This window comes from Gasterosteus aculeatus, chromosome 3, assembly GCF_964276395.1.
Source record: "Gasterosteus aculeatus chromosome 3, fGasAcu3.hap1.1, whole genome shotgun sequence".
Classification (NCBI taxonomy): Eukaryota; Metazoa; Chordata; class Actinopteri; order Perciformes; family Gasterosteidae; genus Gasterosteus; species Gasterosteus aculeatus.
In genome coordinates this window covers 14,463,183-14,480,301 of record NC_135690.1, presented here as the reverse complement: position 1 = coordinate 14,480,301, position 17,119 = coordinate 14,463,183, and the positions used below count along the sequence as shown (strand labels likewise).

General features: G+C 44.0%; 1 protein-coding gene and 1 long non-coding RNA gene across 2 annotated transcripts; one reads left to right on the top strand and one right to left on the bottom strand.

Annotated features, from left to right (window-relative positions):
* Positions 1-2,963: 2,963 nt before the first annotated feature.
* LOC120816432 (uncharacterized) lies at positions 2,964-6,327 on the top strand. Its single transcript, XR_005711841.2, has 2 exons — positions 2,964-4,343; positions 4,970-6,327. It is a non-coding gene; the product is annotated as an uncharacterized LOC120816432 (long non-coding RNA).
* A 728-nt stretch (positions 6,328-7,055) lies between these two features.
* Positions 7,056-16,254, bottom strand: kiss1ra (KISS1 receptor a). The gene is made up of 5 exons (XM_040172031.2): positions 15,244-16,254; positions 13,388-13,512; positions 10,133-10,268; positions 9,806-10,044; positions 7,056-9,401 (listed from the first exon to the last, which is right to left on the bottom strand). The coding sequence occupies exons 1-5, from the start codon at positions 15,500-15,502 to the stop codon at positions 9,021-9,023; spliced, it is 1,140 nt and encodes a 379-aa protein (XP_040027965.1). The 5' UTR covers positions 15,503-16,254; the 3' UTR covers positions 7,056-9,020.
* Between the last annotated feature and the right edge of the window lie 865 nt (positions 16,255-17,119).

Sequence of the window (17,119 nt, the reverse complement as noted above, 5' to 3'; positions counted from 1 at the left end):
TTGCAATTGGCTTTCCCAGTATTGTCTTGTTTGGCGTCTCTTTAGGATTTTTATCAGTGTTTTCATTGTGTCATTAAATGTGCGAGGTAATGCATTCAAGGTGCTGTTATGACAGGTGTCATATAAAAAAAGTTTATTACAAGCTAATTGGAATTGTGGGCTTTCATTTAAGCAATTAGTGGAATAGTTTTGATAAAAATTAGATTTGGTTTTGATTGCTGTTAATGTGCTCCCAATGTAATATATGAGCAATCAGCTCAGTACAAATACAGTCAAATCATCGTTCCCAGTCAACGTCATGGAGGATGCAGCTTAACGTGGACCTGCACTTCAATGCAGTCGTCTACCTTATTTGATTCAAACCCTTTTGCTATATTTTCCATGTATATTTGATTTCCAGCCGTCTGCATGAGTTTTATGCATTGGAAAATGTTTTATAGCGATAAGGTCACGTCATCGCGCTGGCCTTTTGTTTGTGTTTCGGCGGGACGTCACCCCGATAAACATTGAGTGTTTATAAGCCGACTGGCTGTTAACACTCACGCACATACTTGACTACACAGCGCTGTGTAAAAAAGACAACAACTGAACAACGTGGAGCTGTTTGGTACGTTTACTCTTTTTACACAGCAGAGAGTAGCCGTTCATTTCATAGTACTTGATGTGACAAGTGATTATAAAATGTTTTTGGGTGTTCTGATCGTTGTCCCGAGTCAATATGAATATTTATGAGTGCTTAAACTGTGTTAATGCTGATATGCATCCTGCACTCAATATTTCATTCAAACTGTCTTTACTGTGTGTGTGTGTGTGTGTGTTTATGCTCGATAGGCCTTGAAAAGGGAAAAACGATTTCACCAGCGACTCTCTGAACACGCTCAAACCAAACCGGCACAACGTTTATCATAAAGCGTCTCGACTGAGCGTAAAATCGCTGCTCATCACTCCACAGTGTACAAATCCCACTGATGTGGTGTCACTTTGCCGAGTTCACCGTGACACGACTTCTAACACTTCATTATTTATAGCTTCCAAGAGCTCCCTCTGACTGTAATTTCTATGTATTTCATTTATAATTTCAAGGCAATGATTCTTTTTAAACCCTTTTGCGTTGTTCATCACCGTCTGATGTTGCAAATAGATTTAAAAATCACTGCAACACGACGGCGCTCTGCTGCTGGTCCGAAGGTGAGAATAAAAAAAAAAAAAGAATAACAACGATTTCAACACATCAGACTTGAAAGTCATGTTCGACCTTACCCCGCCCCCGCCGGCGTCTCAGCTAACACGTGTTAGATGTTCAGAGGTGTCTCCGTCTGCGTCAGTTTCAACCTGCAGGCCGACGCCCCAGAACATCACGTTTCGGGTTACGCTCCATGTGTCAAGTTGATGGCAACTGAACAGACGGGGCAATTATTAAGAGCTAAACAAATAAAATAAAAAAGTTCCCGCTGTTCCTGCGCAGAGAGACGGACAATGCGCCGTTGTTGAGGCGCGGGCGTGTACGTGGAGTTTGCACGCTGTCGTTAAAGTCGAGGAAAGTTCACGTGGTTCCTTTTTTTTCTCGTTTTTTCTTCCCCCGTCGTGCCTCGTGGCGGTGAACATTTCACCACTCTTTAGGCGAGGACGGCGTGTTGGAAACGGAGTAAAAGAGAGATTAGCTTCAGGAGGCGGGCCGGGGCGATAAATTCCTCCATCGGTAATAAATGTTGGCTGAATCTGCTGTAACGTTGGCGGTGGCTTATCTGGCCCCTCCCTGAGGATCTAAAGATGAGACGAGTACACAATGTCGGGTGACCCGGGGCTTTGTCAATTGAAAGTGCAATCACACGCACACACACACACACACACACACACACACACACACACACGCAGGTCTGATCTGTGGCAGACAGGTGTGTCTGTACTAGACAGAGTGGCTGCGTTTTAAGTGTTTCCTGGCACCATCACTGATAATACCCGCCTTGCTCCAGGTGGCTTAGCGTGCTATCCTACGTAAAAACACACACACACACACCTACAAACGCACAAAGGGAGGCAATAAACACACACGTCCTCAAAGCCGCATGACAGTTTGTGTGTGAGTGAGGTGGAGGTTGCACAACCGATCCCTGTTCACTTCAGGAGGGGTTTCATTACATGGCATTCCTCTTCTGATACCTCAGAGGGATTTTGATCCTCTGCATGTTGCGTGTTTGTTGCGCATTCCTGCGTAACTGGAAAGTGTGATACGAATGCGAGTGGAGGCCGTGGGAATTCTTCTCACCTCCACCGCCGGTCCGCGCATGACGTGCACGCAACTCACGTCGCGTAACTGCATGTTCACCCTACGCGCAGCCAAAGGAAACAAGGTGCCTCCTTTTGATAATCCAGGAGAAGTCGTAGGAAGCACAAGTTCACAGCCAGCGGGCGGATTTCATCTCATTTTTTAAGGAGAATGAAAAACAAATAATGCCGTCAATAAAAATGTAAAACAAAAAGTTGTCAGAGATTGTTAGTTTAATATTAATATTAAAACTAGATTTTGTGTATGATTGACTGTCATATTTTAATAGTAATAATTGTACAGCTTGTGGTCGTTGCTTTATGGTTACAGGTTTTGTAACAGTAACATTGAATGAAGTTTACAATCAACGGCATTTTCTGCACCCTTTGAAAAATATGTGGAATAAGATTTACCAATTACCATTTCTCTTCATTCAGTGAATGTGATGCTATGCATATTTGTCATTTTATTCTAGCGGGCTGACACCTTTGTCCAGGAGCATTACAACTCTTGCAGAGAAAAACATTAGTGCATTAGTACCTTTTGCTGCGTAATTAATCATCATCAGACTCGCGCACAGACACACTCTTAGAATAACACTGAGGGGAAATATTTGCAGCTCTAAAGGTTGAGTTCACCATTTAATTGCTCGCTCCCAGCCCACTGGAACGGATACCAGACGGTCTGCATGGTTTCTGTATCTTTGTATCTCTCTCACATCCTCATGCAAGTTGTGTTTTTGTGCTTCATTTATTTTTAGACCAGAGGCGGGAGATTGGGTTTCATTAAATGTCCCCGGACCTTTTTCTTTTCCCCTTTTCTCCCCTTTCCATTCTTCCACCTCTCCATCGCACTCACACAAACACACACACACACACACACTCGGTCCCGGGGGCGAGCCGGTGGCGGCGGCGTGGTTTCCTGCTTGTGTTGCGACGTGAGGGAGTTCTGCCTGCTGGTAGAAAGGCCTCTTTGTGTCTGACCGTCTGTGCCTTTCCACCGCTGACGTTTATTTTCCCCTCAGCTGACCGCTTGGTGTGCTGAGCCGCTGCCGTCATGCTTCAGCTTTGAGAAAGAAAGAAGGAAAAGAAAGAAAGAAAGAAAGAAAGAAAGTGGGAAAAAAAAAGAGCAAAAGAACGTTTTGGTTTCAGCAGCTGCAGCTTTCATTTTCACAACTCTCGAGTGTCGCGTCAGCTCAGCGGCCTCGCCGGCTGAAAGCGGCTTCTAAACCGCTCGGGCCTGTGGCTTCTCCTTTGCCAGCTTCATCTGCTGTTTCGGTGCCGGCCAAGGCCACCCAGAACACGCGCGGCTTTCCTTTCCATTTTTTGGGTTGTTTCGCATTTATCTCAAGGCCATCGAGCCAAAGCCCGCGAGGCAATTTCCATCCGCACGAGACGAGGGAGCACAACGCACAACTTTGACTCCCCGGTTCCGGCCCACACAACACACACGGCGATCCACCAGCAGAGAGATCTGTCAGTTCAGTTCGGGTTGCTCCATTAACACACCGGCGGCCCCCACCCAACCACCTCCACCACCACCACGGAGCATCTGATGTGGTTGTTGGGGGCCGGAGAAGAAGCAGCGGTGTGTTTGAGAAAAGACTACTTGTTTGTGTGAGGAACACGGCGGACACCACGGAGCATGAAGCCCTCTCGTCCATGTGACCGGACGTCTTTCCTCCAGTGACTCCGGCTCTTTGTCTCCCTCTACAGGAACAGGATCTCCCAGGAGATGACGAACAGACGTTTATGTACCTTTCATTTCTTATTTCTTTTCCATCGACGTTTCTTCGGTTTCACGGTTCCTTTCACGGGCCTCCGAGCTGAGCAGCTCTCCCCCCCCCCCGTGTTCTGTTTGGACCCCTGCTGTTAAATGCCGCTCTCGATGGGGGGAGGCAGAAATCGGTAGTTCTCCCTTTGTGAGGAACACGTTTGGCTCGATGAGACTTGAGGACGCTGGTGGATTTCAGTGATTGCCATCGATTTAGACTTCACTCCGTGTCAAGAGGCAAGCAGCGGATTGTATTTTGGGGACTCATTTGTTCTCACACCGCGGGAAACCAAAGGCAGGATCGGTATGAGGTGTAATGCTGCCGGCGGTGGTTCGCCGCTATCTCTCCAATTTAATGCTATTGATCCATTTGCCGAAGGAGAGGAAGCTCCAGTTAAAGCTGGTGATGAAATCGAATCAAAAACATGATCTGAATATATGATCAAACATCTGATGTTTTCATTGACGATGTATTTGCAAAGTGTGTTCCCATTGCGGCCTGTTCTATTCTGGTTTTTATTAACGCACAAAGACATCAAATTGTTTTCCGGGTTAATTAGGAGGCACTTCATACCGAGAACACAGAGGGAAAGACTTTCTTCTTGTGAAAGTATTCTACTGGGTTGTAAAGATAATGAAAGTCAGACACAATGCGATTTTTAACATTAACTGCTTGTGTGTCCCTCAGAGAGTGACGGATGCCGGTTAACAAAATGAGCCCCTCGTTTGCCTTAAACATAACTCTATTTACCACCAGGCACGAAAATGTCCTCGTCAAAGTGACATTATAATAGATTTTTACTTTCCATCACACTTCGAGTTCACTGTCAAGTGGCGGCCTTTAAACAAGATGCTAAACAGCAGCACCTCCCTCGGCTTCTCTCCAAACCACTTTCCATCATTGCTGTTGTTTCGTTTTCTATCCTGAAGATTCATTTCCTGCGGGAGCCACATGTTCAACCAGGGGCAATCGTCAATCATCGGGAGCTGTTTGTGTCACGTTGAAAGGCCGACGAAGAAGGAACTAAACATTCTATTAGACGAAATACAACCGAAAATTTGGAGAAGGTTTAGCGGTGGACAGGTGAGCAAATTTCTGCTTCACAAAACTGCTTCACTCACTGTGTTGATTTCTATTGTTTTTTTTGTTCTTTTCAAAGGCTTTGTTCCATTTGTTTGCAGTGGCCCTGATGAAATAACAGCACAAAGGGGGAGTGCTCATTGTTCAGCTGTCTGGCCTGCAACTTTTAGGATTTTTGTTTCAGTCTCCCCTTGACAGTTTGTCATTTTGGACTCCAGCCGGCAAAAAGCTCTAAAGCCTCCAACGTAAACTACATATCTGCTCCGCATCAGGCAGAGTAACAAAGTGGTGCATTTAGTGGCTAGAGAGCCTGATATTTGCCACAGCGGTTGATTGAGGCAGAGAAAAGAGCAGAGTGAATATTATGAATGTATAAACATTTTGTCTATTCTCTGGCCGTCCCTCCCTAGATCGGTTGAATTTACTGCAAACGGATTTGTACTCTTTGTTCGTTCAGCTGCCTGCTTGGTATCTTGCGTTTGGTTCTACGTCGTAAAACGTCTGCTCTGTTTGGTACCCGGGCCGAACTGTTGGGGTGATGAAAGCAGGAGCCTCACAGCTGGAAAAAGTCTGAAAGGCCGTCTTCCCCATAATGTGGTTCCAGCGGCTCCACTACGAAAATAAAAAAAGAACTCGGTCTCACCGAGAGAAAACTTTAATATGATGAGCTACAACGCACGCTTGGATAAAATCATTACAAACCGAGAACCTATTTTTTAGAAGTGAACCGATTTTATTCACAAGGTTAAAAAAAACTTTTTCGATGTTGAATTTCCCTCTTCAATGCAACCAAAACACAGAAGACGTCCATTGAAATCCTCTGTAAAATGTCAAACAAGTTTTAGGAACATTCCCTGTGTCATAATAACGCCTTTTACGTTTTCCTCAATCATTCTACAAAGAAAGAGAACCTCTGCACACACATTGTTTAGTTTTTGAACATTTTTTCGTGCATCAATAATAAAACACAATCTATTACATTTGAATATTATTTTAAATGTAATAGAGTCTGGCGGCTGGAAGGTTTGATTTCTTACTTCTTTATTATTACGTTTGCATGTCTTAATTTAAGCTTGGATGTTGATATTTAATATCAGACAATGCTTATTGAAATGATGGGTATGTGATGTGGCCAAATGTCACCTTTTAACTTGGATACTGTTGTATTTGCTTATACTGCATACAAATAAACAAGTATTCACCAGGACATCGATTTTTTCTGTCATTTCTTCTTCTCTTTCAAACTGTTAATGGTAAAGTGACGATTTAAAATGTGTTCAGAAAAGAGTCAGTAGTCACGAAAACAATATATACAAGGTAAATGTATAATGGTTGCGTCATAGTGTCATAGAGGAGCGCACAAGCGCCAGTACACAAAGTACAATGAGTACACATGAGTACCCTTTGGTTTTTGTCTTCCTGCCCTTAAACCTTTTCATTGAATAACATTTAAAAAAATCAAAATCACCAAACCTCCCACTTTCTGACTACTTACGGTTTCCTGCAGCCTTGATTCAGCCGGGAACATGTTTGTGCGTTCTAAATGAACAAAAAAGACCAGTTTTTATTATTAAAGTCATCACCATTAAGTACATTGGTGCACAGAGTGGGCAGATTGTCTCGTCAGGAATGGTGAGTCATGGCTGTTGTTGCATTGTTGCCTGTTTTGTTTCGAAAAGGCGAAGTTTTTTTATTAGGTACCATGGGACTTTTTGTGTCTTATTGTGCACAAATGCTGATGACGCAGAATGAATGCTTTTTGTCCAATTTTGTAACAATCTGATGAGGACTTTATTCAGTATGGTCCATTGTTCTGGTTCTATGTATCAACGTAAGTGGAAAATGGCCGTTTGGAGTCATTTCTGCTTCTGCTTTCAACTCTATTGCAGAAAATTGATTAGAATGCTAATAATTACTGGGATAAAAACCAACCAGTAAGCAGACCAGTCTGTGCTTTATTTTTAATGGCGGACAGGAACAAAAAAATGATGATTTCCAGTACAAATGCAAAGCACTAATTCAGACGATTAGAACGGATGCAGCAGTCTGCAGGATGATTGAAGCTTGAGTCATTTCTGAACAACCAGGACGCATTTGTATTGAAATCACAATATGCGATCAAGCGCAGATACAAGAACACACTTAACATGACGTAGTAAACCACATATTATTGATGCCCTTGGTCCTAATGGATGCAGAATACTTTCTGTGGAATAAATTGAACACAACGAACGCACATTTATACGCAACCTTCAGTCATTAGCATTACATATTAAGACATGTTTTACAAAAGCACTCAGAGTAAATGGCTTTGCAGGGCACCTCATGCCATGGCATTTATTCCATTTTGAGTTTGCAGATCAAACAGATCGAACACGTGCCTCGTGTGAAATGAGACGTCGACGTTGATTCCAAACCACAATGTAGTAGTTTTATTGGCTAAACGTATTTCTCAGCGGTTTCCTGTGGACAGTACATGCGTATCACAAGGGGAAATTGATAGGTGTTGCTGTAATGCGCCGCATAAAATTAAGAGAAATTAGGATTTGTCGGTTATCGACCTTAATGTGGCCAAAGATAAACGTTTGTCCAATTTGTTCTCAATAAATACGACCAAGTATTTGTATCTAATTATGCCTAACAAAAGCCCTACGGTGAAATTCAAGTAATCACAGTTCCACAAAAATTCAAATGCGGATTGAATTAGCAGATTTACCACTGTGTGGGATGAAAAGAAAAGAGCAGCATCTGTAGAGCAGTTTCTGTAAATGTGTTAATAACGACGTCTTTCATTTCTCCGTCTCCCGGCGGGGAGCAGCCCGTCCGGGCCCCCCCCTCCACCTCGGTGTGACAGGATCCTACAGCGGTGCACATGGCAACGGATTCCCACAAACAACACCTGGATCTGCGAATGTCTGCGCGTGGGACGTGAAGGAAAGGTAAACACTGCCCACGCCTCACCGGTCGCAACTCCTCCATCAGCACGTCGTCCTCCGCTTATCATCGTCATATTCTAGTTTCAGACAAAAGACAACGAGCTGACAATATCACATCAATTAAACGTGCGCCTGGAGATACAATAAACGCTGGACTGTCTGTACAGTTGATCGCTGGGTGAGAAAAATAGTATTACCTTGAAGGATGAAAATAGCGGCAATTAGCTGGTAAAAAATAAAAACCCATTGAGAGCTTTGTTCAATCTGTGTCTTGATGAGCGTGCTTTTAAAAAAAAGCATGCGTTACTTCATGTTTTTTCTTTGTACAAAGCAGGTTAGAAATGGCAAAGCTCCATTTCCAATTATATCAAACTATTCCTTGAAGAAATGTCACAGCGTTCGCCGCTTCCCAGAATGTCCGACGCAGAAAGAGCCTCTTGAGTTCCTACATTCTCCTCCAGGGATAGGATCCAATTGACGAAACATAACATGTCTGTTTGGCTTGTGTACGGTGATAATTGTCCATTGTCCTTTCCAAAACACAAATTTTCTCATGTGGCTTAGATCACATAATATCATCAGCTGTCCAAATACTGAATCGTGTATACCAGAGCTGCAGATCTCGTCAGCCAGGATCTTACAGGGATTAGAGGACTCATGCCAGCAGCTTCCAGCCAAAGGTTTCCTCTCTCGTCATCGGACTCGTGCGGCTGTCCTCTGTTATTCGGCTGCAGCGTTTGGCACGGCGACGGATGATGTCACCTGCCAACACTGCCTTCGCCAAAATACCGTTCCAAACGCTGTCAGCGTCAATCTGTGTCACGCATCTGTTTCCCAACATCGAACCTGCGGATGTTCCTGCTACAATCAGCCGTTTGCTCGTTGAAGACACTCTCACGATTGACCCACCGCTCTGGACAGAAACCCGTGAAATCCACCCTTTTTCTGTTTGCGGTGGTCAGATTCAATTCGCGGCGTTGTTATTGTTGCCTTCCACCGCGGCAACGAACTTGATCTCGGCGTTGGCGGTCCTGGAAGCCGTGCTGCCGTCTCTGACCTTGTGCCTGAACAGGAAGGGGAAGGTCTTCCTGAAGGACTTCTGGAAGGTGGCTCCCATGAAGCCGTAGACTATAGGGTTGACGGACGAGTTGGCGTAGGACATGCAGTTGGCCCACGTCTTTATCTTGTACGTGGCGTAGTTCGCCTCGTAGTTAGGATGGAAAGACTGGAAGAGGACGAAGATCTGGATGGGACCCCAGCAAACGGCAAAAAGGAGGACGATCACCACCACCATCTTGGAGACTTTGCTCCGGATACTGATGGTTCTCTCGGACAGAAGGTGGACCTGAGGGGGAGAGGACGGTGGGCTGATTTAATCATCGGCTTGGGTTCTTTTGTACAACCTGCGTGTATTATTGCACAAGCAGTAAAAAAAATGCCTCAACCGGACACAAGTTGTAAAACTAGAACAATAGAGCTGAAGGAAATAGTTAGTAACTGGTTTATTATTACGAGGGACACTTGAACTTTACACACAGTCATCTTATCCAATAAAGCTGCTTTAAAAGACATTTTCAAAGACTATATATTAAAGTAAGCCAACCCTTAGTGTAAAAGGTAAAAGTAGCACCACCACAGAAAAACACCTAATTAGCTGACCATTGGGAGCAAGAGCAAGTCGCATCATGAAGCTAAATCAAGGAACATCAATGAAGCAGGACAAAAAAGCTAAATGAACCTTGTTCGTACCTGATAGTTGTTGTCGACGGGCTCCACGGTGGGCTGCCCCACCCTCTTCACCATCAGGGTGTAGCAGAAGGAGATGGTGAGGACGGGCAGCAGGTAGGCGGCAATGAACTGGTAGAGGATGAAAGCCCTCTCGTGGGTCTTGGAGGGGAATCTCTCCATGCAGTACTGCCTCGGGCCGTACCAGTAACCCTCCTCTATGCGCTGGTAGATCAAGATGGGGCTGGACAGCATGAAGGAGCCTGGACAAGCACAAGGTCCCTGTTAGTCTGAAGTCCTAGCTGGGAAAAAGGGCAATGGTAAGAGAGCAGCGGCCATTGCAGGATGTACCAATCCAAATGCAGATGCTGACTATCATGGCCACCCTCGGGGTGCGGTGGCGGAGGGATTTCAGAGGGTAGACTGTGACGTAGCAGCGGTCGCCGCTCATAGCCGTCAGAGTGATGCAGGTGGCTTGAACGGTCACCTGGAAAAAACAGGGAAAACACACACACACACACACACACACGTGATTTACACATATTCTGTTCTACACACCGACTTCCAAACCTGCAGCCCAGACAGTGAATTCAAGTGTTATGTTTAGGCCCTCACGGGGCTTTGGTAAACATTGTCAATATTTTCCTCATGTTTTGTTGCCTAAATCTGAATTCCTGGCTCTCCAGAAAATGTGTTCCAGACAAACACTGACAGGCAACATAATGCAAGTTTCCCTTCAACACTAAGAGAAGCATATGAACACGATGATGTGTCCAACGTTTCTAAGTTCAGCTGTTTTTTAGAAAAGCAATGTGTGCATTTTGACTTTGTGGCATCATAGAATACAGAGAACCATCAGAAATAAAGATTGCTCCATCAAAATTACGAGCGACTCACTGTTCACCTTGAACGCTGTGGATAAAAATCATCCCCCCTCTTCTCAGGAAGTGAGATGATAAGAATTAGTCATTTTTGGGCTATTCTTCTTTTGTCAAAGTCGGCCTCAGTCCTTCTTGTCCTCCCTGTCCCCCCTCTGTCTCCTCTCTGTTTGATGTCCACAAATCTCCTGTTCTACTCAAAATGAATGCAGCACTTCCTGTGGATTTTTCCACTGAGACATAAAAAGAACAGTAGCCATGCAGCAAAAGTAGTGAGCACAGATACTTGTAATGTCAGTGAATATTTCAAGCAATACAAATAATATGCTTTCAGAAGATATGCTCTGCAATTTGTGCAGCAGCCATTAGACTCTCGCAAACTTTTTTCCCTCAAACTTCTAATTAGATCGAACGGCGTAATGGGAACAGAAGTTGGCCAGCGTCGTTCTAAGGGAGACTTGTGCATCCAACCTTGCATTCAATCATCCCTCATTAAGAAGCAACAAGAGATATTGCAACTCTGTGGTTTTGCTAATGAGCTCTTTTAAAGTGAAGAGCGAGGGAGAAAGCGCAAAACAAACGGACGGGAAGCAGAGCACAAGCTGCGTTTGCGATAAGTTTTTTTTTTTTAATTAGCATATGAACGAATCATTTCTATTTTTAATGGAGCTCAATGAAGTCTGATTCAATTAGAGGCGGGCACCTCCGGGTGCTAATTTCAGGCGTAATGCGGTATTCCTGTTGCAACAGCAATTTAGGTACTTGAAAAATATGACTCACGCGGGATCCAAACTCTCTAAAATGTCATGTAACATCACCTCGTTTTAGTATATTATGTTCTGCGGTGGAAAGCCCCCTCGACAATGGCTTCTAATGCCGCCTCCATTTTCATACACGTCTGTACGTCCATTTCCAGGAGCAGGGTGAAAAAGCTCTTTCATCCCCTTCACAAAAATGATCTTTTCTTCTCTTGCAATGGGTGCCTCTCTTCCCGCTCTTACGCGTGGCAGTGATGACACAACTCGTCACCCTCCAGAGCATCAGGGTTTCAAAGGATATGAGGCGAGAGTCAGAAAGGGGTCATTACCGGATTCAATGTTGAGGGCACGGAGGATGCGAGAGCCTAAATCCCTCAATGTTAAATGCGCCTGGAGTAAGAATATCCATCCCTGTTATCTGCAGTGCATGTTTTCAATTCAGAGTAATGGGCTTGGACGTCGCAGAGAGAAAACATTTGGATGATCTTTATGTCTTTTGAAGCTGTGATGGATGACGGCCTTTTGGTGTAGCGTGTTCTGGCCACTGGTATTCGTGTGGGTTAGTGGTTTACATTAGATGTGAAGGAATGGTTGATCATTTTAGTTTTTGGGGCACTGTTAATATGATTAAGATAATTTTTCCTCTATTCAATCAGTATGGACGCTGTCCAAATGTAACTAAATATTCTAGCAACATTCCAATATTCTTTTCCTGATGCGGTACAATCAGTTGTACTATATCAAGTAGTAAGAGTAGAGAGCCAATCTGCCAGTTCCTGTTGCTCTAACAGAGAATGGGGATGGATGTCAACAAAGCCTGTTTAGTTAATTTCATCTGATGTTTCCCTTTAATTGTTTATTCATAAGTTCACATTTTATCCACATTTATTTCTTGGACCAATGAATGTGACTCATGCATATGCAATAGTGAAAGCTGGCGGTTCTCCCAGTATAGACACTGATTAAGGCGCTTTAAGATGAGAGGTTGGTTGATGAAAGACGGAGAAGACGGTTGGATGGAAAATTGCTTTTCCAAAAGGCGACGATTCGGGTTAAATAATTTCCCAAGGGAGTCATTACTTTACCAAAGACAAGCTCACAATGTCATAGACATCACGTGAAGATGAATAAGTTGAATCCCGTCCTTTCAATTACAAATGCTTTCAGCTTTTTTTTTTCCCTGCATGTGTTCTTTGGCTGCTTCGCTCACATCTTCCTCTTTTATGCTCAAATTAGTCTTTAACATCTCGTCAACGTGCATTCAAAAGAAAGTGTCTTTATTACACAGATTATCTCCTCCTCCCTTCTACATTCATAATGAGGTAGTCAGAACAAAGTGAATTCATGCCATTTTTTCACCACGGCACAGCGTCGCTGTAGATTCAAACTTTCCTCATGTTGACTATTAAGTCAACACGAGCAGCGCTGATGACAGCGTGGCCTTGCCAGCTGAATGACTCGTCAAGGTGGAAACAAAGCGTATTTTCAGTCCGCCATAGTTCTCACTTATTGTTATTGAAGTGTAATTACAGTGTAGTTATGAAACATGTTTTTTTTTTATAATCTGCATGGAGTCAGCAAGTTGCAATCTTTAATTGACATCTCATTTATAATATCTTTCCCAAAACATAAAGCTGGGAGCTACGCATTGTGCTGAGTCGATTGGGTGATTCGATTCCAGGTTTGAGATGAAGACAAAAACTAAATCTGAAGTGTGACAGTGTGAACACGTGTCGTCTTTGTGTCAGACACACGTCCAAATAAGTGCTTGCTTATTGTATGAATAAGAAACAGTTTGAAACGAATGGCCTGTTCATAACAACACCTTTATAAGTGTATAACATGTCGATGTTGTGTTTACAGCTAATTAACAGAGTTTGCAGGTGACCAAGAAACAAACCAATGCAAAGGAAAGGGGAAAGGTTGATTATGATTGTAATGTCACCAAAAAGAATCAATCGTGCTTTTACCTGCTGAAGAAAGGCAACAAATTTGCACATGAAGTTGCCAAAGATCCATCCAGGGAGGGGATAGAGCGTGGCGGTGAAGGGGACGCAGCACACCAGGAAGATGATGTCAGTGGCGGCCAGGTTCGCTGCACAAAGACAAAAGGACACGGCGGATGTCTGGTGTGCGGAAACATCACATAGACATTTAAGGACCATACAAAGGGGGGTAACGAACCACCTCGTTTGTTCGGGTTGTAGTTTTTGTTAGGAATTCTAAAATGTGACTCACCTCAGATTTTTACTGATTGTCACTTGAAACCCTTTTAAATTGGTTTAAACAAGTGTGATAATCGATAATCATGTAAACTTTACAGGGATAAAACTTTACTGAACTACATTCAACATACATAACGACGAGCAACATTTGCTAATACAGTCCTCTTCAGTTACATGCACAAAATAATATCACGTTCTGATGATTTAATTATTGCTTGTGTCTCACCAGGAATTGTCTATGTTTGATATCTGAAGCTTTGTGTTATGTAAGATGAATCTGTTGCATTTGACGTCAGGTACAAAGAGTTCAGCACATGTTCACCTGAAGTGCTGGAGGGAAAGTATTGATTGACTGACAACTGATTGCAGCACACATTCACACACAAACGTGCAGAAACCTGCAGACTGCTAATTTAAATCCCCGAAAATAGAATAGGTTTTATAGAGCACCAAGCAGAGGTTGCGGTCTGATCTTGCTTGCCCTGTTTTTTTACGTTTGGTCTGTCATTTTGACAAATACGCCCTACGCTTTTCCTTATTTGCTTTACTCGTTGATTTAATCCCGTTATAGCTGCTGGACCATTACGTTGAAAGGGTGCGCAGATGGTGCAGGCGCGAATCTAATGCTGCTGAATATTAAACTGATTCAATTTTATTGGCTATGGAACATTATCTAAGATTAAATTCATGACACATGCACGGTGCAATATGCCAACAGAGACAGAAATGGAAACAGAAACGGTAAATCGCAGAATCGCACAAGCAAACAAGCTGTTTTTTTGTATATGCATCTATGTGACATGCCGTTTATTATTTGGTATGTTTCATTATTTAAATTCTAATCTCCAGCTTTACATCAATTAATTATCTTTGCAAATCTTACCAAGTCAAAATTCCCCTAAATCAGTGCACTGAAAACAACACGGGGCCACTGCATAACGGATGCAGACCATTGATTTCTCTTTTTTTACTTGATATACCTCAGAATAATGAGAACATCTATCTAGCCACCTGTTTTTATGTATATTTTCATTTTTTGTTGAATGGTAGTTTCACAAACATATTGTTACATCACAAAAATCCTCATGTCAATGAATGCAAAGCTAAATAATTACACATTATTTCTTCATTAATCATTTATTATTATCATCCACAAAATAGCCAAACTGCAGATAAGCACAAACAAGAGAAACAAACCTAAGCCCTGAAATATTCAGCTATATCATTTTTGGATGGGAACATTTTGGGAACTGAATGAAGCAAAAACACCCTCAGAGGATTATTATTCTGCGTGTTTAGATTTATAAATTCAGAACGTAACAAGGGAACACGTTGCTTTTCAGAAGCAGGTAACTGGCACGGACGCTTTGACACACAGCTGCGCAGTAATCGGGCAAACGTTGTGTGACCGAAATGAAAATGCAGCTCCCTTGTGTGCCCTTGTAGTTCTTTTGAACCCACCGTTGGGATTAAAAAGGAGCCTTTTCTCCATCGATGAAAGACACCTGCATGAAATATTTTAAGCATCTATGTGAAGTTCATGCCCTGGTCGTCACTGAGTAAGCATGCTGTGTTTGCATTCAGTCTTTTCCCCTCCTCACCTATGTAGAAGTTGGTCGCCGTCCTCATCTGCCTGTGTTTGGAAATGACATATATGACCAGAGAGTTCCCCACCAGTCCGACCAGCATGATGAGGGAGAAGAAGAGGGGCACCAGCCAGGCGTCTGTGAGGAAGGGGTGCCGATCGGCTCCCTCCTCCTCATCCTCCCTGTGCCTGGGCAGAGAGAAGTTTGCCTCGGAGCCGTTGATCCTCACCGGCTCGCTGGTGTTCCAGAGCTCCTCGGCGGAGGAGGAGAACATTGTGACAGGACGGGAACTGTTGTTGTGAGGGTGGTTGAAGAAACAGCCGCTGGAGGAGTGATGGCAATTAGGAGAGAGAATGTGTGCTTGGTCGACCGCGGAGTCCTGGGCGCCCTCGGGCTCAGGGGAGGGAGACAATAACGGTGAGGTAAATAAGGGGGAGTGAAGATCAGGCGGGGGAGTTGTGCGAGCCTCGAGGAACTGATGATGTTCAGCCTGTGTGTGTCGGAGGAGAAACACAATTTCTGCAGAAAGGAAACGGAGGAATGAAGGAAAGTCGCCTCACAGGGAAATGTCTGTGTCGTTGAAGTGTGGAGGAGTCAAAAGAGGCGCAGACATGATGGGACGGAGACCCCTCAAGTCGTGAAGAGTTGTTCATTTCATTGCCCAGAGCAGAAAGTGTAAAGCCCGAAGGCGCAAAAGAAAAAGAAGGCGGTTGACAGAAGAGAAAAGTGCTTCTTTTCCTGGGTATCAGCTAGATGAAAACCACCTTTCCCCCTCCTGGCAGCTCTAAATCACACCGTGAGGTGCAGCGTGCACGCCGAGAGGCAGACGGACGTCCTCTACGAGCGCGCTGAGTCCAACACCCAAAGACACACAATCCGCTGTACCCACGGCTTCCTGCAGTTTGCCTTTGCCTTTCCAGTGAGCTGCAGCGCCGATTCCTCCTCTCCGACGGTAACGCAGCCTTCACTCTACTCGGGCAGAGAAGGCAGCCGACGAGATGCTGACGGCTTTATAGGACGAGCGAGAGCAAAGGCACCCAGACGCAGTGGGGAGAGGAGGTGCACGCAAAGACGCACACACACACGCACACACTCACAGTGAGCGTGATGGTGGGATAAGCGGCTGATGTCAGGGTCTCCTAGCAACGATATACACCGATTCTTCTTTTTGTACTCATTTGCCAAAGGAGACGCACTCTGCTTCTGTCGCCTCCCATTCAGGTAACTAACAAACCTCCACACACACAAAGGGTGCAGACCACAAATAGCAGAAGGTCTCATCTCAATCAATAAGCTCCTTTACATAAGTTAGTGAAAAACATGCGCACGCAAAACATCACCCAAACAGAGAAGAATTGGGAACAAATGAGCTGGGAAAGTATATTTCATCATCACTGATGATACAGTATTCGTTATGGTGTTGCCAGCACCCAATAACCAAATAGCCTAGAAGGGATGACGCTTTTATTTTTACTGACGTAAAACAACAAATAAACAAAGAAATGGAATTAATGTTAATTCAAGCGATCAAGTACAAACATTTTTTATGATTTAAAGTTCTCCACTGAAAGCACTCGTAATAATAGTAATACATTTGCAGGGCTACTTCTCAAATCAAGTCAACTATTTACATATATACGTATATATATATATATATATATATATACATACATATATTATGCACACACTACCGAGCCAGCGTCCCGTTCTCGCAAGCGCAAACTGCCGCTTCCAGCCAAAGCAACAGATGCTACGAGTTTGCTGTCGTTTCAGCAGCGTAGCGGGAAGGAGGAGTACTCACGTCGACTCAGCACAAAGGCAGGAGTCCTCTCAGATGTGGGACAGCATCACGTCCACCCAGTCAATTATTAATATGCCTTCAGGCAGGGAC